The sequence below is a fragment of the Pristiophorus japonicus genome, chromosome 1, assembly GCF_044704955.1.
Source record: "Pristiophorus japonicus isolate sPriJap1 chromosome 1, sPriJap1.hap1, whole genome shotgun sequence".
Lineage (NCBI taxonomy): Eukaryota > Metazoa > Chordata > Chondrichthyes > Pristiophoridae > Pristiophorus > Pristiophorus japonicus.
Genome location: NC_091977.1, coordinates 149,024,444 through 149,045,812, shown reverse-complemented (window position 1 = coordinate 149,045,812; position 21,369 = coordinate 149,024,444). Strand labels below are relative to the sequence as shown.

The window sequence follows — 21,369 nt, the reverse complement described above, 5'->3', positions numbered from 1 at the left end:
ACTCTGTACAACTGCAGTAAGACCTCCCTGCTCCTATACTCAAATCCTCTAGCTATGAAGGCCAACATGCCATTTGCTGCCTTTACCACCTGCTGTACCTGCATGCCAAACTTCAATGACTGATGTACCATGACACCCAGGTCTCGTTGCACCTACCCTTTTCCTAATCTGTCACCATTCAGATAATATTCTGTCTTCCTGTTTTAGCCCCCAAAGTGGATAACCTCACATTTGTCCACATTATGCTGCATCTGCCATGCATTTTCCCACTCACCTAACCGGTCCAAGTCACCCTGCAGCCTCTTAGCATCCTCCTCTCAGCTCACAACGCCACCCAGCTTAGTGTCATCTGCAAACTTGGAGATACTACATTCAATTCTTTCATCTAAATCATTGATGTATATTGTAAATAGCTGGGGTCCCAGCACTGAACCTTGTTGCACCCCACTGGTTATTCCCTGCCATTCTGAAAAGGACCCGTTTATTCAGACTCTCTGCTTCCTGTCTGCCAACCAGTTCTCTATCCACGGCAGTACATTACCCCCAATACCATGTGCTTTAATTTTGCACACTAATCTCTTGTGTGGGACCTTGTCAAAAGCCTTTTGAAAGTCCAAATACACCACATCCACTGGTTCTCCCTTGTCCACTCTACTAGTTACATCCTCAAATAATTCTAGAAGATTTGTCAAGCATGATTTCCCTTTCATAAATCCATGCTGACTAGGACCGATCCTGTCACTGCTTTCCAAATGCGCTGCTATTTCATCTTTAGTAATTGATTCCAACGGGGTATGGGCAACCTTCTCTACAAGGGGTAAACCTGCTCGTTTACCGTAGCTTTGCCAATGTCCTCTTCCTTGGTAAACGTGGATGCAAAATACTCATTTAGTACCTCAGTCATGCTTTCTGCCTTCACCACGAGACTATTTTGGTCCCTAATCGGCCCCACCGCTCCTCTGACAACTCTTCCTGTTTAATATGCCTACAGAAGACCTTTGGATACCCTCTTATATTAGCCGCCAATCTATTCTTGTACTGTCTCTTTGCCCCTTTTATTTCCTTTCTCTCTTCTCCCCTACTTGTTATAGTCAGCCTGATTCTCCCTTGTATGCCCTAACTATAACCTTCCAAAGTTCTCTCAATTTGGGACCTATTCTTTAGATTGGAAAATTGCGCTATTTGAGCAAGATGAGAGAGGGAAACCAGGAAATTATAGACCAGTTAGCCTACCATCTGTTGTCAGAAAATTACTAATCTATAATTAAACATGTTGGGCGCAATTTTCCCCAAAGCTGTTTTGTTGTGTAGTTGAAGAGTTTCGCCCATTTTTTGGGAGCCCAACTACGTCAAAAAAAAATCATCCCACTTTCCCCATTTGAATTGTTCATTTTGGCACCGCCTAGTCTGTTCTTTAGCTTTGGGGGTGGAGCCTAAGATTACGCCAAAAAGATCGAGTGGCCAGGGTAACAAGGGACACACTGCAGGCTGAGGCTGGAAAATGAAACATACAACACATTCTGGCCAGCTCACAGCAACCTGCACAAGCACATTGCAGCAGCATTCCATCATTAAAATATTAGTGTTTATGCCAAAAGTCTATCCTCCCCTCCCGGTGACGTTCCTAACCATGGCCGAAAGGCTTCCCTCCCCTCCCAGTGCCGATGCCAGTTACCGCTGCTAACCCTGGCCGAAGGGCCTCCCGATGCCGGTTGCTGCTGCTAGCCCTGGTGAAAGGGCCTCCCAGTGCCGGGTGCCACTCCTAACTTTGGCTGAAAGGCTTCTCTACCCTCCCGGTGCCCGGTGCTGCTCCTAACCCTGGCCGCAAGGCCCCCTCCCCGCCTCTGCTGCTGCTGTCTGGGCCGTGGAACGGCAACTGCTGCACTGATTCTCTTACCTGTGCCGATTTTGTTAACTGCCCAGAAGGTTTTTACAGAGTGGTCACATATGACGTCCTAAGAAAAATTGGAATAAATCAGAGCTGGCCAAACTTGCTTACGCCCCCAATGAATCTTTTTTAAAAAAAAATCCGAGTTAAGTGAATTACACTAGCGTAGAAACTTTGGGGAAACTTGGATATTTTAATTTACTCAAAAGAAAATGGGGCATGACAAAAAAACGGCACAGATAATTGGGGAAAATTGAGCCCAGAGTGACTGAACACCTTGAAAAAATGTAGCTGATCAGAGAGAGCCAGCATGGATTTGTAAAGGGTGGGTTATCCTTGACGAACCTGAATAAATTTTTTGAAGAGGTGACTGTAGTCATCATCATCATCGGCAGTCCCTCAAAATCGTGGAAGACTTTGAATATAGTAGCGGACAGGGGAATGTATATGGATATTGTTTATATGGACTTCCAGAAGGCTTTCCATAAAGTCTCTCATAAGAGACTGTTAGCTAAAGTTGAAGCGCATGGAATTGAAGGCAAATTATTGACCTGGTTAGGAAATTGGATGAGCAGCAGGAGACAGAGAATAGGGATAATGGGCAGATACACTATTAATAATGATTTTTTTATTTATATAGCACCTTTAACGTAGTAAAACGTCCCAAGGCGCTTCACAGCAGTGTTACAAGACAAAACAGATAAATTTGACACCAAGCCACAAAAGATGCAGATGACCAAAAGCTTGGTTAAAGAGAGAGGTTTTAAGGAACATCTTAATGGAGGAAAAAGAGGTGGAGAGGTTTAGGCAGGGAGTTCCAGAGCTTCGGGCCCAAACAGCTGAAGGCACAGCCACTGATGATTGAGCAGTTATAATGAGGGATGTTCGAGGGCAGAATTTGAGGAGCGCAGACATCTTGTGGGGTTGTGAGGCTGAAAAAGATTAGAGATAGGGTGGGGCAAGGCTATGGAGTGATTTGTAAACAAGGATGAGAATTTTGAAATCGAGGCGTTGTTTAACCAGGAGCCAATGTAGGTCAGAAAGCACAGGGGTGATGGGTGATCGTGACTTGATGCGATTTAGGACACGGGCTGCTGAGTTTTGGATGACCTCAAGTTTACGTAGTGTAGAATGTGGGAGGCCAGCCAGGAGTGAGGTTGGAGTAGTCAAGTCTAGAGGTAACAAAGGCATAAATGAGGGTTTCAGCAGCAGAAGAGCTGAGGCAGGGGCGGAGGCGGGCAATGTTACGGAGGTGGAAAAAAGAGGTTTTAGTTATGCCATGGATATGTGGCTTGAAACTCATTTCAGGGTCAAATATGACACCGAGGTTGCAAACACTCTTGTTCACCCTCAGATTGATGCTAGGGAGAAGGATGGAGTCAGTGGTTCGTGAACGCAGTTTGTGGCGGGGACCAAAGATAATGGCTTCTGTCTTCCCAATATTTAATTGGAGAAAATTTCTGCTCATCCAGTACTGGATGTCAGACAAGCAATCTGACTATTTAGATACCAGGCAGGGGTTGAGAGAAGTGATGGAGAGGTAGAGCTGGGTGTCTTCAGCGTACATGTGGCTCCTTGTTTTCAGATGATATCGCCATGGGGCAGCAAATAAGAGGGGAGGAAGGACTGATCCTTGGGGGACACCAGAGGTGACAATGCAGGAGTGGGAAGAGAAGCCATTGCAGGAGATTTTCTAGCTACGATTAAATGGATAAGAATGGAATCAGGCGAGTACATTCCCACCTAGCTGGACGATGATGGAGAGGCATTGGATGTAATTGGCAGGATGTGACAAGTGGTGTCCCATGTGGATCTGTGTCGGGGCTTCAACTATTCAATATATTTAATAATGACTTAGATGATGGGATAAAAAGCCTCATATGCAAGTTTGCCGATGATACAAAGATAGACAATTTAAATGGAAGTATAAAATTAAAAAGATATTAATGGATTAAGCAAATGGGCAAAACTGTGGCAAATGGATTTCAATGTAGGCAATTGTGAGGTCATCCACTTTGGTCCTAAAAAAAATAGGGCAGTGTACTTTTTAAATGGTGAAAAGCTAGAAGCAGTGGAGGTCCAAAGAGACTTGGGGGTCCATGTACATAGATCATTAAAATGTCATGGACAGGTACAGAAAATAATCAAAATGGCTCATGGAATTTTGGCCTTTATATCGAGAGGACTAGAATACAAAGGGGTAGAAGTTAGGCTACAGCTATTCAAAGCCCTGGTTGGACCACGCTTGGAATAATGTGAGCAGTTCTGGGCACCACACCTTAGGAAGCATATATTGGCCTTGGGAGTGCAGCCTAGATTTACTAGAATGATGCCTAGATTCCAAAGGTTAAATTACCAAGGAGAGATTACCCAAACTAGGGTTGTATTCACTGGAATTTAGAAGGTTAAGTAGATTTTTTTATTAGTTCATGGGATGTGGGCGTCGCTGGTGATGCCAGCATATTTATTGCCCATCCCCAATTGTCCTTGAGAAGGTAGTGGTGAGCCGCCGCCTTGAACCGATGCAGTCTATGTGGTGAAGGTACTCCCACAGTGCTGTTACAGAGGGAGATCCAGGATTTTGACCCAGCGACAATAAAGTAATGATGATATAGTTCCAAGTGTGGATGGTGTATAACTTGGAAGGGAACTTGCAGGTGATGGTGTTCTCATGCACCTGCTGCCCTTGTCCTTCTAGTTGGTAGAGGTCGCAGGTTTGGGAGGCGCTATCGAAGAAGCCTTGGCAAGTTGCTGCAGTGCATCTTGTAGTCTTGTAGATGGTGCACACTGCAGCCACAATGCGCCGGTGGTAGAGGGAGTGAATGTTTAAGGTGGTGGATGGGGTGTCAATCAAGCTGATTGCTTTGTTCTGGATGGTGTCGAGCTTCTTGAGTGTTGTTGGAGCTGCACTCATCCAGGCAAGTGGAAAGTATTCTATCACACTCCTGACTTGTGCCTTGTAGATGGTGGAAAGGCTTTGGGGAGTCGGGAGGTAAGACACTGTGATTGCATTGAAGTTTGCAAGATATTAAGGGGAACAGATAGAGTAGATAGAGAGAAACCATTTCTGCTGGTTGGGGATTTTAGGACTGGGGGCATCGTCTAAAAATTAGAGCCATGCCTTTTAGGAGTAAAAGTAGGAAACACATCGACATGCAACGGGTGAAAGAAGTTTGGAACTCTCTTCGGCAAACAGCAATTGATAGATAAATTGTTAATTTTAAATCTGAGTTTAATAGATTTTTGTTAACCAAAGGTATTCAAGGATATGAGGCAACGCTGGGTATATGGAGTTAGGTCACAGATCAGCCATGATCTCATTGAATGGCGGAACAGGCTCGAGCGGCTAAATGGCCTACTCCTGTTCCTGTGTATTATCAAGCTGACCCCTTTTTTCATATGCCCCCTTTTTCCGCTTCATCTTATGCTCTTAACTCCTTATTCATTCAGGGAGCTCAGGCTTTGGTGACCCTCCATTTACCCTTTGTAGGAATTTACCTAGACTGTACCCGAACCATCTCCTCTTTAAAGGCCGCCCAGTGCTCCATTACATTTCTGCCTTCCAGTTTTTGACTTCAATTTATCCAGGCCAGATTCCTCCTCAATTCGCTAAAATTAGCATTCCTCCAGTTAAGTATTTTTATTCTAGATCGCTCCTTGTCCTTCTTGATAACTAATCTAAACATTATGATCCTAGGATCACTATTCCCGAGATGCTCCCCCACTGTGACGTATCCACTTGACCCACTTCTTTTCCCAGGACTAGATCTTGCAATACCTTCATCCTCGTTGGGCAGGATGCATACTGATCAGGAAAATTCTCCTGAACACACTTCAGAAATTCCTCCCCTTCTCTGCCCTTAACACAATCACTGCCCCATTATCACAACTTTATAATTCTTGCACCTCTCAGTAATTTCATTGCAAATCTAGAAGGACAAGGGCAGCAGGTGCATGGGAACACTATCACCTGCAAGTTCCCTTCCAAGTTATATACCATCCGCACTTGGAACTATATCATCGTTCCTTCATTGTCGCTGGGTCAAAATCCTGGATCTCCATCGGTAACAGCACTGTGGGAGTACCTTCACCACACGGACTGCATCGGTTGAAGAAGGCTGCTCACCACTACCTTATCAAGGACAATTGGGGATGGGCAATAAATGCTGGCCTTGCCAGCGATGCCCACATCCCATGAACTATTTTTTTAAAACTACTTAACGGTCTAAATTCGAGTGAATACAACCCTAGTTTGGGTAATCTCTCCTTGTAATTTAATCCTTGGAATCTAGGCATCATTCTAGTAAATCTACGCTGCACTCCCTCCAAGGCCAATATATGCTCCTCTATCTCCTTCCCTATTTGGCGGTCTATAAAATACACCAATAGCGTAATGGCTCCCTTTATTGTTTCCCAACTCCAACCAAATAGATGCTGCCTTTGATCCCTCAAGGATTTTCTCTCTAGCACTGAAATATTTTCCTTAATCAAAACTGCTACCTGCACCTTTTTTTTTCTTTCCCTATCTTTCCTGACTACCTTATATCTGGGAATATTAAGCATCCAATCCTCGCCTTTTCTGAGCCAGGTCTCAGTTATTGCTGCTACATCATATTTCCACGTGGCTAATTGTGCCTGCAGCTCAACAACCTTATTAACCACACTTTGTGCATTTACACACATGCACTCTAAACCTAACTTAGACCTCTTTGTATTTTCTATGCTCTCACCTAATTTTGTATTATTTCTAACTCTAATTGTCTCTCCCAGACCTCTCTGCACCTTGTTTCCACTTTTTAGTACTACATCTTGGTGCCCAATCTGAATTTGGTCTTCCCAATGTAGTGGAAACTACACTTTGAGCTGCGGGTACAGTATTCTCAATTGGAAGAACATCGCCACTTGCACTGGCTCTGAACTTAGCAATGCCTGGTTGCTGGGTAATAAGAAAATAATCCCTTTTCAACTCTGCTTCAGCTGAAGTCTTGTGTTCTGCTCCATCCCCACTCCAGTTCCTATTTTGTCTAACTGCTCTGCTCCCTGCCCCCATTCTGAATTTACTGCCAGACTGCTTCAATCTTCTCTCCACATTTTACTCCCTGACCCTTACCCCAGACTGCTGCACAATCCATGTGAGAGTTGGATATTTGGTATAATGCTATTGTGCAGTTTTGTTCCTGTTTGAAATGCCACTCAAAGCGACACCATGGGCAAAACTGTGGTAAATGGCTTTCAATGTGTGAGGTCATCCACTTTGGATAGATCAGAATACTTTCTAAATGGTGAAAAGCTAGAAATAGTGGAGATCCAAAGAGACTTGGGTCCAAATACATAGATCATTAAAATGTCATGGACAGAGACAGAAAATAATCAAAGAGGTTAACGGAATGCTGGCCTTTATATCTAGAGGACTAGAATACAAGTGGGTAGAAGTTACGCTACAGCTATTAAAAGTCCTGGTTAGACCGCACCTGGAGTACTGTGAGCAGTTCTGGGCACCACACACAGGAAGAATATATTGGCCTTGGAGGGAGTACAGTGTAGATTTACCAGAATGATATCCGGACTCCAAGGGTTAAATTACAAAAGGAGATTGCACAAACTAGGGTGGTATTCCTGGAATTTAGATGGTTAAGCAGTGATTTGATTGAACTTATCAAGATATTAAGGGGAACTGATAGGATAGATGGAGAGAAACCATTTCTGTTGGTTTGGGAGTCTAGGACTAGGACAAAGCCGGGCATTTCAGGAGTGAGTTAGGAAACACTTCTACATACAAAGAGTGGTAGAAGTTTGGAACTCTCTTCCGCAAATGGCATTTGATGCTTGGTCAATTGTTAATTTGAAATCTGAGGTTGATAGATTTTTGTTAACCAAAGCTGTTAAAGTATATGAGGCAAAAGCGGGCATATGGAGTTAGATCACAGATTAACCATGATATTGACTGGCAGGTCAGGCTTGAGGGGCTAAATGGCCTAATTGTGTTCCTATTAGGATTATGTGGTATGGTGAGCTAGATAATTAATGTGGTCCCAAAGCTTAAATATTTTTGACACATACATTTAACACACGCTAATATATCTTTTTATGCTGTGAAACTTTTATATTGAAGGAGGAAATGGCGGAACTCAAAGCTCAGCTTTATTTGATGGAGAAGGAAAAGAAAGCACTTGAACTGAAGCTGAGCACTCGAGAAGCCCAGGAGCAAGCCTACTTAGTGCATATTGAACACCTGAAATCAGAGGTAGAAGAACAAAAGGAGCAACGCACGCGATCTGTCAGCTCAACCAGCAGCGGAGGAAAGGATAAACAAGTCAAAGTAAATTTCACCATTCGTCCAGTTGATAAGTGCAATGCAAGAAACATGATAATATAACACTGATGCTGTTTAGTAATTCTATCAGTCGACAAGTATACACTGAGCTAGAAAAGAACTACTGACTCTGAACCTGCTGATGCCAACTGCAATATTTTCCTCAATAATTCTCTTCTCCTAGCCTCTTAATCATTTACTGTACCTCAATCATGCACTCATTCTGTTTTCTACTGACACGTATTGTTTTTAATCTGCCTCTTATTGTGAAACTGTAGACATCGTCAGGCTGTCACTTTTAGAGTTAATAAATCTTACGAGACCTCACTGTAAAGCTGGGTTTTATTATGCTAAAATTTAGGCGCATTATCTTTCTCTTTTTACTTTATTCCCTCCCTATAAACACACAAGCACTCATTGACACACATGCACAAACTACAGAAGAAAAGATGTAGAGAAACATATCACAAGATTACAAATAATTGTTGTCATGACATTAATCTTTAATATTTTACTTGGTGGCGATGTCAATAATTATAGTACTTCTAAGGACAATCAATGGTATTCCTCCAAGATGAGCCATCTCTCTGTCTCCCACCCTCATGCTCTGTACATCAAGATTTTTCTTTATTTGTGTGCTTGTGAAACTTTTCTCCTTTTCATTTCCAGCCCCTCCCACATATCTCTCCACAAACCTCCCTTTTCATCTACCACTTCAATTTAACTTTAAACCATTTAAAACTCACTTTGTTCCTGTTGAAACTTTTTTTTTAATCAATCTTGCCATTCTTTCTCAATCTTTGCAGTAAATTGAACCGCAAGGCTGTCCAGGCATTATGAAATCCAGTGAAAGTTGTTTATTCACATCCTGTGTTTACGATGCCTTGATAGCATCACCACGTGGCACTTTCATATTTGGGAGTGGAGGAGAAATTTACACAAGGCTGCTGGGAAGGAAGACAAAAGGGTTTAATTAGGAGAGGGAAAATAGAGTATGAGAGGAAGCTTGCTGGGAACATAAAAACTGCAAAAGCTTCTATAGATATGTGAAGAGAAAAAGATTAGTAAAGACACACATAGATCCCTTGCAAGTTTTTATGTTCCCAGCAAGCTTCCTCTCATACACTATTTTCCCCCTCCTAATTAAACCCTTTGTCCTCCTTCCCAGCAGCCTTGTGTAAATTTCTCCTTCACTCCCAAATATGGGAGTGCCATGTGGTGAAGCTATCAAGGCATCAGGTGATTTTATAATGGGGAACAAAGAAATGGCAGACCAATTGAACAAATACTTTGGTTCTGTCGTCACGAAGGAAGACACAAATAACCTTCCGGAAATACTAGGGGACCGAGGGTCTAGTGAGAAGGGGGAACTGAAGGAAATCCTTATTAGTCAGAAAATTGTGTTAGGGAAATTGATGGGATTGAAGGCCGATAAATCCCCAGGGCCTGATAGTATGCATCCCAGAGTACTTAAGGAAGTGGCCCGAGAAATGGTGGATGCATTGGTGATCATTTTCCAACAGTCTATCAACTCTGGATCAGTTCCTATGGACTGGAGGGTAGCTAATGTAACACCACTTTTTAAGAAAGGACAGAGAGAGAAAACGGGGAATTATAGACCGGTTAGCCTGTCATCAGTAGTGGGGAAAATGTTGGAATCAATTATTAAAGCTGAAATAGCAGCGCATTTGGAAAGCAGTGACCGGATCGATCCAAGTCAGCATGGGTTTATGAAAGGGAAATCATGCTTGACAAATCTTCTGGAATTTTTTGAAGATGTAACTAGTAGAGTGGACAAGGGAGAACAAGTGGATGTGGTGTATTTGGACTTTCAAAAGGCTTTTGACAAGGTCCCACAAGAGATTGGTGTGCAAAATTAAAGCACATGGCATTGGGGGTAATGTATTGACATGGATAGAGAACTGGTTGGCAGTCAGAAAGCAGAGAGTCGGGATAAACGGGTCCTTTTCAGAATGGCAGGCAGTGACTAGTGGGGTGCCGCAGGGCTCAGTGCTGGGACCCCAGCAATTTACAATATACATCAGTGATTTAGATGAAGGAATTGAGTGTAATATCTCCAAGTTTGCAGACGACACTAAGCTGGGTGGCGGTGTGAGCTGTGAGGAGGATGCTCAGAGGCTGCAGGGTGACTCGGACAGGTTAGGTGAGTGGGCAAATGCATGGCAGATGCAGTATAATGTGGATAAATGAGGTTATCCACTTTAGTGGCAAAAACACAAAGGCAGAATATTATCTGAATGGCGGCAGATTAGAAAAAGAGGAGGTGCAACGAGGCCTGGGTGTCATGGTACATCAGTCATTAAAAGTTGGCATGCAGGTACAGCAGGCGGTGAAGAAGTCAAATGGCATGTTGGCCTTCATAGCTAAGGGATTTGAGTATAGGAGCAGGGAGGTCTTACTGCAGTTGTACAGGGCCTTGGTGAGGCCACACCTTGAACATTGTGTTCAGTTTTGGTCTCCTAATCTGAAGAAGGGCGTTCTTGCTATTGAGGGAGTGCAGCGAAGGTTCACCAGACTGATTCCCGGGATGGCAGGACTGACATATGAGGAGAGACTGGATCGACTGGGCCTGTATTCACTGGAGTTTAGACGGATGAGAGGAGATCTCATAGAAACATATAGAATTCTGACAGGACTGGACAGGTTAGATGCAGGAAGAATGTTCCCGATGTTGGGGATGTCCAGAACCAGGAGCCACAGTCTAAGGATAAGGAGTAAGCCATTTATGACCGAGATGAGGAGAAACTATTTCACTCAGAGTTGTTAACCTGTGGAATTCTCTACTGCAGAGAATTGTTGATGCCAGTTCATTGGATACATTCAAGAGGGAGTTAGATATGGCCCTTACGGCTAAAGGGATCAAGGGGTATGGAGAGAAAGCAGGAAAGGCGTACTGAGGTGAATGATCAGCCATGATCTTATTGAATGATGGTGCAGGCTTGAAGGGCCGAATGGCCTACTCCTGCACTTATTTTCTATGTCCTCTGTTTCCACTAGGACATGTTTCTTTTAATCTCTGCTGTGCCAATATAACCCAAATTCTGTCCATTCATTTGTGCATTTTGGCTATTGCTCTGCAAGAGCCCATCATTTTTCTTCCTCTTTTGGCCCCTCTTGGGCCCTTCTCTGCTGTCTCATTCCCTTCTTGTCACCCAGTCATGCTAACTTTAATTTCCCCTGGTTATTTCCCCCTTTCCCCCACCTCCTCAATCTTTACCTCAACCCATCAATACTTTTCTATCTTCATACACTCCTGCTACATTCCTGGCTTGAAATCCCCTTGGATAATCTCCCAGCTACCATCTGTGCCACTCTCAGCATTCTCTAAAGGGCCTATCAAGGTACCTGTCGCTGCATCCTTACGAGCAGCAACCCCAACTGCCCCATTCTCCTCTTGCTGGCCTTTCTGCCTACTAAATCTCGCAACCTCCTTCACCTCACTCACTGTACCCACTACTGCCGCCTTGGACTCTACCAACGGGCCAACAATCCGTACACCAATGCATTTCCCTCCAGACTGTCAATTCATTCACAAATAATTTCCTTTACATATACAACCTTACTGTGAATTATTGCATTGACATTCTGGTTGTGACTGAAACTTGGCTTAGGGGTGACAACAACATGCCTTTTATAGCTTGTTAAAGCCTTCCATTCGTGCTGTGCTTTCCACCACGTGCCCCCCGCCCAAACTGTATGTGGTGGTGTAGCCCTCATCACCAAATCATACCTTAATCTCTCCCTCTGCTCCTCTCGTCCTTTCATCTCCTCTGAGCCTATGCAGGGAGACAGAGGGAAATAAAATGAGGGCAGAAGCAAAAGATAGAAAGGAGAATAGTAAAATGGAGGGCAGAGAAACCCAAGGCAAAAAACAAAAAGGGCCACATTACAGCAAAATTCTTAAGGGACAAAGAGTGTTAAAAAGACAAGCCTGAAGGCTCTGTGCCTCAATGCGAGGAGTATTCGTAATAAGGTGGATGAATTAACTGCGCAGGCGGCTATTAACGATTATGATATAATTGGGATTACGGAGACATGGCTCCAGGGTGACCAAGGCTGGGAACTCAACATCCAGGGATATTCAACATTCAGGAAGGATTGACAGAAAGGAAAAGGAGGTGGGACAGCGTTGCTGGTTAAAGAGGAAATTAACGCAATAGTAAGAAAGGACATTAGCTTGGATGATGTGGAATCTGTATGGTTAGAGCTGCGGAATACCAAAGGGCAGAAAATGATCGTGGGAATTGTGTACAGACCACCAAACAGTAGTAGTGAGGTTGGGGATGGCATCAAACAAGAAATTAGGGATGCATGCAATAAAGGTACAGCAGTTATCATGGGCGACTTTAATCTACATATAGATTGGGTTAACCAAGTTGGTTGCAATGTGGTGGAGGAGGATTTCCTGGAGCATATTAGGGATGGCTTTCTAGATCAATATGTCGAGGAACCAACTAGAGAGTTGGCCATCCTAGACTGGGTATTGTGTAATGAGAGAGGACTAATTAGCAATCTTGTTGTGCGAGGCACCCTGGGGAAGAGTGACCATAATATGGTAGAATTCTTTATTAAGATGGAGAGTGACAGTGTTAATTCAGAGACTAGGGTCCTGAACTTAAGGAAAGGTAACTTTGATGGTATGAGACGTGAATTGGCTAGGATAGACTGGCAAATGATACTTAAAGGGTTGACAGTGGATAGGCAATGGCAGACATTTATAGATCACATGGATGAACTTTAACAATTGTACATCCCTGTCTGGAGTAAAAATAAAACTGGGAAGGTGGCTGAACCGTGGCAAACAAGGGAAATTAGGGATAGTGTTAAATCCAAGAAAGAGGTATATAAATTGGCCAGAAAAAGCAGCAAACCTGAGGACTGGGAGAAATTTAGAATTCAGCAGAGGAGGACAAAGGGTCTAATTAGGAGGAGGAAAATAAAGTATGAGAGGAAGCTTGCAGGGAACAATACTGACTGCAAAAGCTTCTATAGATATGTGAAGAGAAAAAGATTAGTGAAGACCAACGTAGGTCCTTTGCAGACAGAATCAGGTGAATTTATAATGGGGAACAAAGAAATGGCAGACCAATTGAACAAATACTTTGGATCTGTCTTCACTAAGGAAGACACAAATAACCTTCCGGGAATACTAGGGGTTCGAGTGTCTAGTGAAAAGAAAGAACTGAAGGAAATCTTTATTAGTCAGGAAATTGTGTTCAGGAAATTGATGGGATTGAAGGCCGATAAATCCCCAGGGCCTGATAGGCTGCATCCCAGAGTACTTAAGGAAGTGACCCTAGAAATAGTGGATGCATTGGTGATCATTTTCCAACATTCTATTGACTCTGGATCAGTTGCTATGGACTGGAGGGTAGCTAATGTAACACCACTTTTTAAAAAAGGAGGGAGAGAGAAAACAGGGAATTATAGACCGGTTAGCCTGACATCAGTAGGTGGGGAAAATGTTGGAATCAATTATTAAAAATGAAGTAACAGCGCATTTGGAAAGCGGTGACAGGATCGATCCAATTCTGCATGGATTTATGAAAGGGAAATCATGCTTGACAAATCTTCTAGAATTTTTTGAGGTTGTAACTAGTAGAGTGGACTGCATCATAGAGATTGCCTACTTGCACCTCTAGCATCGCCTGTCTCCACCTCTGCCTTGGCTGATCTGCTGTTGAAACCCCCACCCCTGCTTTTGTCATCTCCAAACTCAACTGTTTCCAATGTTCTGCTACCTTTTATCATCCAGCCCCGTAAACATCAGTTGATCCAAAACTCTGCAGCGCATAATCTATCCTTCACCAGATCACGCTCACTTAATGCACCTGGCTGACCTACATTTTCTCCTGATGCTCCAATGCCTCAAATTTGAAAATCTCATGTTTAATTATCATTACAGCCTTGCCCCTCTCTATTTCTGTCTCCTCCAGCCCTACAAATCTCCCAGAACTATCTGTTCCTCCGATTTTGGCCTCTTGTGCATCCCCCCCATCCTCATTCCATCGTTGGTGACCGTGCCTTTAGCCGTCTGGCCTTCATGCTCTAAATTTCCTTCCCCAAACTCCTCTGACTCTCCACTTCCCTCTCTCCAACTCCCTTCTTCATTAAATGCTCTCTGTAAAATCCATCTCTTGATCAAGCTTTTGGTCATCCCTTTTACTATCTCCTCCTTTGCCTCAACGACCATTTTTGTCTGATTATTCTTGAGTGAATTGACTCGGGATGTTTTTCCATGTTAATGGCTCTATGTAATTGCAAGTTGTTACTGGTAACGATGTTGAAGAGGTGCAAGGACAGGCATTCATAGATTAGATCATAAAATACCAACATTATTTTGTTCTCCCAATGGTTTTGGCAGAAGTCTGAGATTACCATATAAACTTGTGTGTAAGATAATGTTCTTTGCTTCTAGAAGGAGAAAACTATTGAAATTACCTGTAGTTTGAGAAATAAACACTAGTGGCATATTTTGTTTTTATACTTTTATTAACGAATGCCCCTCGCATTGACAGCTAATGTAACCCCACTTTTTAAAAAAGGAGGGAGAGAGAAAACGAGTAATTATAGACCAGTTAGCCTGACATCAGTAGTGGGGAAAATGTTGGAATCAATCATTAAGGATGAAATAGCAGCACATTTGGAAAGCAGTGATAGGATTGATCCAAGTCAGCATGGATTTATGAAAGGGAAATCATGCTTGACAAATCTTCTGGAATTTTTTGAGGATGTAACTAGTAGAGTGGACAAGGGAGAACCAGTGGATGTGGTGTATTTGGACTTTCAAAAGGCTTTTGACAAGATCCCACAAGAGATTGGTGTGCAAAATTAAAGCACATGGTATTGGGGGTAATGTATTGACGTGGATAGAGAACTGGTTGGCAGTCAGGAAGCAAAGAGTAGGAATAAACGGGTCCTTTTCAGAATGGGAGGCAGTGACTAGTGAGGTGCCACAAGGTTCAGTGCTGGGACCCCAGCTATTTACAATATACATTAATGATTTAGACGAAGGAATTGAATGTAATATCTCCAAGTTTGTAGATGACTCTAAGCTGGATGGCAGTGTGAGCTGTGAGGAGGATGCTAAGAGGCTGCAAGGTGACTTGAACAGGTTAGGTGAGTGGGCAAATGCATCGCAGATGTAGTATAATGTAGATAAATGTGAGGTTATCCACTTTGGTGGCAAAAACAGGAAGGCAGAATATTATCTGAATAACGGCAGCTTAGGAAAAGGGGAGGTGCAACGAGACCTGGGTGTCATGGTACATCAGTCATTGAAAGTTGGCATGCAGGTACAGCAGGCGGTGAAGGAAAATGGCATGTTGGCCTTCATAGCGAGAGGAATTGAGTATAGGAGCAGGGAGGTTTTACTGCAGTTGTACAGGGCCTTGGTGAGGCCACACCTTGAATATTGTGTTCAGTTTTGGTCTCCTAATCTGAAGAAGGACATTCATGCTATTGAGGGAGTGCAGCGAAGGTTCACCAGACTGATTCCCGCGATGGTAGGACTGACATATGAAGAAAGACTGGATCGACTGGGCTTATATTCACGAAGAGTGAGAGGGGATCTCATAGAAACATATAAAATTCTGATTGGATTGGACAGGTTAGATGCAGGAAGAATGTTCCGGATGTTGGGGTAGTCCAGAACCAAAGGTTACAGTCGAAGGATAAGGGGTAAGCCATTTAAGACCGAGATGAGGAGAAACTTCTTCACTCAGAGAATTGTGAACCTGTGGAATTATCTACCACAGAAAGTTGTTGAGGCCAGTTCGTTAGATATATTCAAAAGGGAGTTCGATGTGGCCCTTACGGCTAAAGGGGTCAAAGGGTATGGAGAGAAAGCAGGAACGCGGTACTGAAGTTGCATGATCAGCCATGATCATATTGAATGGTGGTGCAGGCTCGAATTCTATGTTTTATGCATATGGATGTAAGTGATATTAATGCTAAGGAATGAAACTCGTCCGTTTCAGAAACTCAATGTCAGCTCTCGAGTCTGGTCTAGAACAAATTATTTCATTTGAACTGATTTATGTATGATTACTTTAGTTACAAGTATAATTCTTAATTGCAGTACTGGCTCATCAAAAAAGTCACCTTGTCTGAAGAATTCAAGGTATCTTGTCATGTCTCATGGCAAAATTCCAGTGAACATGATGCAGTAAAAATTGATTTGATAGCAAATGAAATCTTTTAATATTTTTAAACAGCTGGTGACACAATATGCTGAAAGGTAAAGGGATTCTCTTCACTGCTCCATAAACCTTTCATGTAGAACAGTTTAAACGTTATTGGTTCATTCATTACAGCCTGAATTGAACATATGTACATTTGATATAATTACTTCACCATTTATATCCCAAAGGGTATATTATTTCTGACTATTTTCTTGTTTTTTTAATCTATCAGGAATGCAGTGATGGAGAAACACATCCTATAACACTAGCTGAACTCAGAACATACAATGACAGTGAACTTGCAGTTGAGTTAACAAATGCATTGAGGCGGTGAGTGGAGTTTTCATGAGATGACTGTGATTTCAGGAACATTAAAACTTTTCAACAGCAGTTATTTAGTTTTGTTTCTTGTCAAGTTAATTCTGTTGCTGTATGAATTTGTCATCACCATTCTCAGGTCAAGTTTAGTACAGCAGTGTGCATACAAATATTTTCCATGTTTCTCAATATTCTATGTCACACAATATTCCAGAGTATTGGTAGTATTTATCTGTTAAAATATATTTGATTCAAACAAATTGAGTTGCTAAAAGAAGAAACAAAGCAAAACATTGATTAGAAATCAATTTTTACAGTTTATTTATGTTTCTATTAACTTTTTTGTGCATGGAGAGGAAATCGCTGCAGCATTTGTACTGCTCCGTGCAAGGCAATTTCCTTCCGCAAAATCCCTCTGGAATTCTGTCGCACTTGGCTTGAAAGCACATTGGAAATCCATTTAAATTACCTTTTTTGATCTCGCAAAGGAAAGCATTGACTTGTGCTTCCAAATAGAACAAAGTTCCTCAAGGCACAATGTATAGGTTCCCATGCCATTAATAGACTTCAGCTGCAAAGCAATATATTTGGATTTTTTTTGTTTTCCCTCTGTTTTGGGCCAAAAATTGCTGCTGTTCTAAATTCTTCAAATTTTGAACAATAAATGATATGGTTCTCACTCTAAGCCTTGAAAGGTATATTTGCTATGCTAATATAGGTATAACTTATTAAATTTTGCTTATTATTATACATATGCAAATTGGGTTAATTACCAAGACTTGCCCAATAACTTCTGGGAGAATACTGGCAGTAAATGCTTCAGTATTAAACGTTTGGGTACTTTCAATTTGGCTTCAAGGTATAAAGATGCATTATTAATTTTCTTAACACAACAGAACAATAATATAAATACATGCAAATTTTAAGCCAGCCAGCTGTACTGGTTACATTATCATCAGGTTTGGTTATACTCCACAAGCTCTGGATCCACGTTCTAGGAGATGGAGGATATGGAAAGATTTCAATATGATAAATACATATTTAATACCAAATTCCACAAAGCTAGCAAATGTTTAAGTGGTTGGCTGAGCATGTAATACAGGATTCAGCAGACACTGGCCCAATTATTGTTTCAGTTTCCCCACTTTTATCTGTCTTCCTCAAAAATATCCACGGAGTTACTGTTGATAACTAATATTTTTAAATTCTTGAAACTGTTTTTAATTTAGCTAAAATAGTCTGATGCCAGTCAGATATCAGTAACATTTTTCAAGCTCCATGTTCCTAACTTGCAAATATTGAACTGTTTATTAGTTAAATAAGCAGTACACAATATTTTAATTTCTATACATTTCTTTTAGGTCAGTTTTTAGGTATTGTTTCAGGCAACTGACAGTAATAAGCCGATCCTGCTAACTACATGGATATTAATACTCTGTTATTTTTTTTGTCAGCCGATTGCCAGGTCTGTCTGACAATTATGATTGTGGGTTCGGCCGGGTCGCCAACAGGCAGGCTGGCACCCCCTCTTTGGTGCCAGGCCACAAGCACGGCCAAAATCCTCCCTGGTGGCCCAGTGTTTGCCACTAAAGTGATTGCAGAGTTCGCAGCGGCCCTCCCTTTTAACTGAAGGGGAGAGACGTTGTGATGCACCAGCGTGTTGACTGACAGCCTCTGTCCCGCCCCCACTTCCGCCCCGCTAGTGTCAGCTACTCCACCCCCACTTTTGCCCCCATGATGAGGCCACTTCTGCTTGCTTTAAAAAAAAAACGAAGTGCTGAATTTCGACAGTTAGGCCGTCCCATGCACTGGGGCGGCCAGAACACATCGAAACCAGTAGGTGCGCCTCGTTTTGGGCGGTGGGCAATTTTGGCCCTGCAGTGTTTATTTTTAATGTGAGTTTATTTCTAAAGTGTCATTCACCGAAGCAACCAACGCAAGTGAGGAGGAGGAAGGAAATACTGTGAGGGCATGCAAGGAAGGGAGATGGCATACATTTTTCACTATCTGCTAAAAATAAAGACTGCCAGAGGCAATAGAACTGTTTGATTTGAAATGCATTCCACCGAGCAGCAGGCTTTGCATCATTTGTTTGGATGTTGGTGCTGGTATGACCCCTGCTGGCTGGTTTAAAATTTGCATGTATTATTACATGAAACTAAATGCAAATGTTTAAAGTTTTGACATACTGTATCTGAAAAACTTTATTTTAGAAATTATTGTTGGAGGTAGCTACAGAAAATAGTTCAATTCTGAAAAATACTAGCAGAACTCTAAAGTGGATAAATCACCAGGCCTTATAACAGAGGCTCTAAATAAACACCATATTTCAATGCTCCTTAATTATATAAATTGCACAAGGGGATTGCTTGGTGGATAGAAAACAAAGGATTTGGTGTAATAGGTTTTGCTGATATTGAAGAGGGATGGAAGTGGTGTACCCTAAAGCGGGAGGGACAGTGTTGACTCTGTCTTTGTTCTCTTTATCTAGTTGATTTGGACTTGGGTAAATGGAGCACAATATCAATGTTTGCTGATGACACAATAGTAGGGGTTTTGGCAAACAATGAGGCCTGTGAAAGACTTCAGAAGGATATGACAGGTTAGTGAATGGGCAGGCAGGTGGCAGATACAATTTGATGGGGAAAGTTCTGAGATAAGGCACTTTGGGCAGAAGAACAAGGCATGGAACCATAACAACTTGCATTTAGTTAGCACCTTTTAAAATAGAAAGATATTCCAAGGTGCTGCTTCGAGGTGTAATCAAAAAGATGGATGCCAAGCCAAATAAGTGAGATATTAGGAGGGTAACCAAAAGGTTGGTCGAAGAGGTGGGTTTTAAGGAGGGTCTCAATTGAGAGAGGGGTGGAAAAGCAGAAGGGTTTAGAGAAGAAATTTCAGAGCATGGGACCAAGACAGCTGAAGGCACGAACAAAAGGGAACAGGGAGGCACAAAAGGCCAGAATTCGATATAAGGAGAGTTTAGTGAGTAGGGGTTGGTTATAGGGCTGGAGGAGATTACAGATATTAGGGAGGGCTGAGGCCATGAAAGGATTTACATACAAGGATGAGAATATTAAATTTTGGGTGTTTGGGCACCAGGAGCCAATGTAAATCAGTGAGGAAGGGTGATTGGTCAGCAGGACTTGGTGTGGGATAGGATGCAAGCAACGGAGCTTTGGATGAGCTGAAGTTGGTGAGCTGAGGGTGGCTCATGGGAGGTCAGCCAGGAGGGCATTAGAATGGCTGAGTCTGGAGGTGATAAAGGCATGGATGAAGGTGTCAGCATCAGACGGGCTGAGGTAGGGGCAGAGGCAGATGATGCTACAGAGCTGGAAGTAGATGATCTTTGTGATAGAGCATATGGGGCCAGAAGCTCGGCTTGGGGTTGAATCGGATGCCAAGATCGCAAGCAATCTGATTCAACCTGTAACAGTGGCTTGAGAGGGTGATGGAATTGGTGGTAAGGGTATGGAGTTTGTGGTGGGGTAGAATCATACAGCACAGAAGGAGGTCATTTGGTCCATCGTGCCATTGTCAGCTCTTCAAAAGAGCTGTCCAATTAGTGCCAGTCCCCTGCTCTTTCATTATAGACCTAGTTTGTTTCCTTTTCAAGTATTTATCCAATTCCCTTTTGAAAGTTATAATTGAATCTGCTTCCACCACCCTTTCAGGCAGTGCATTCCAGATCACGACTCGCTGCGTTAAAAAAAAAATGTTTCTTCGTGTCGTCTCTGGTTCTTTTGCCAATTACCTTAAATCTGTGTCCTCTGATTACTGACTTTTCTGCCACAGGAAACAGTTTGTTCCTTTTTACTCTGTCAAAACCCTTCAAGATTTTGAACACCTCTATCAAATCTGGCTTTAACTGTCTCTGCTCTAAGAAGATCAACTCTAGTTTTTCTGGCCTCGCCACATAACTGAAATCTTTCATCCCTGATACCATTCTAGTAAATCTTCTCTGCACCTTCTTGAAGGTCTGGACATCCTTCCTAAAATGTTTTGCCCAGAATTGGCCACAATACTCCAGCCGCAGTCTGTGCCTCTATTTATAAAGCCAAGAAACCCGTATGTCTTTTTAACAACCTTCTCAACTTATCCTGCCATCTTCAAAGACTTGTGTACGAACGAGGCCAGGTGTCTCTTCCTGCACCGCTTTGAAACTCTACCATTTAATTTATATTGCCTTTCCTCATTCATCCTAGCAAAATGAATCACTTCACACTTTTCTGTCTTAATTGTTTTCTGCCATGTGTCCGCCCATTTCACCAGTCTATGTCCTCCTGAATTTGTTGCTGTCCTCTTCACATTTTACTACATATCAGAGTTTCATGTCATTTGCAAACTTTGAAATTATGCCCTGTATATCCAATCAGTATATATCAAAAAGAGCAATGGTCCCAACAACGAACCTGGGGGTCACCACTGCACACATCCCTCCAATCTGAAAAACAACTATTCACCACTTCTCTCTGCTTTCTGTCCCTCAGCTAATTTTGTATCCACTCATCCATTGCCCCGCTAATCCCATGGGCTTCAATTTTGTGGTACATTATAAAATGCCTTATGAAAGTCAACTGCACGACCCTCATCTACCTACCTCATTAAAGAGTTCAATCAAGTTAGTCAAACACATTTTACCTTTG

The 21,369-nt window shown here is 42.5% G+C and overlaps 1 protein-coding gene across 4 annotated transcripts in view; it reads left to right on the top strand.

Moving 5' to 3' along the window:
• The window catches only part of mcc (MCC regulator of WNT signaling pathway), a 448,431-nt gene that overhangs the window by 396,305 nt on the left and 30,757 nt on the right, over positions 1 to 21,369 (top strand). For all 4 annotated transcript variants that reach the window (XM_070883758.1, XM_070883750.1, XM_070883778.1 and 1 more), the window contains 2 exons: positions 8,001 to 8,207; positions 16,638 to 16,735. In XM_070883758.1, the coding sequence (XP_070739859.1) occupies positions 8,001 to 8,207; positions 16,638 to 16,735 (305 nt within the window). The remainder of the gene's footprint in view (positions 1 to 8,000; positions 8,208 to 16,637; positions 16,736 to 21,369) is intronic.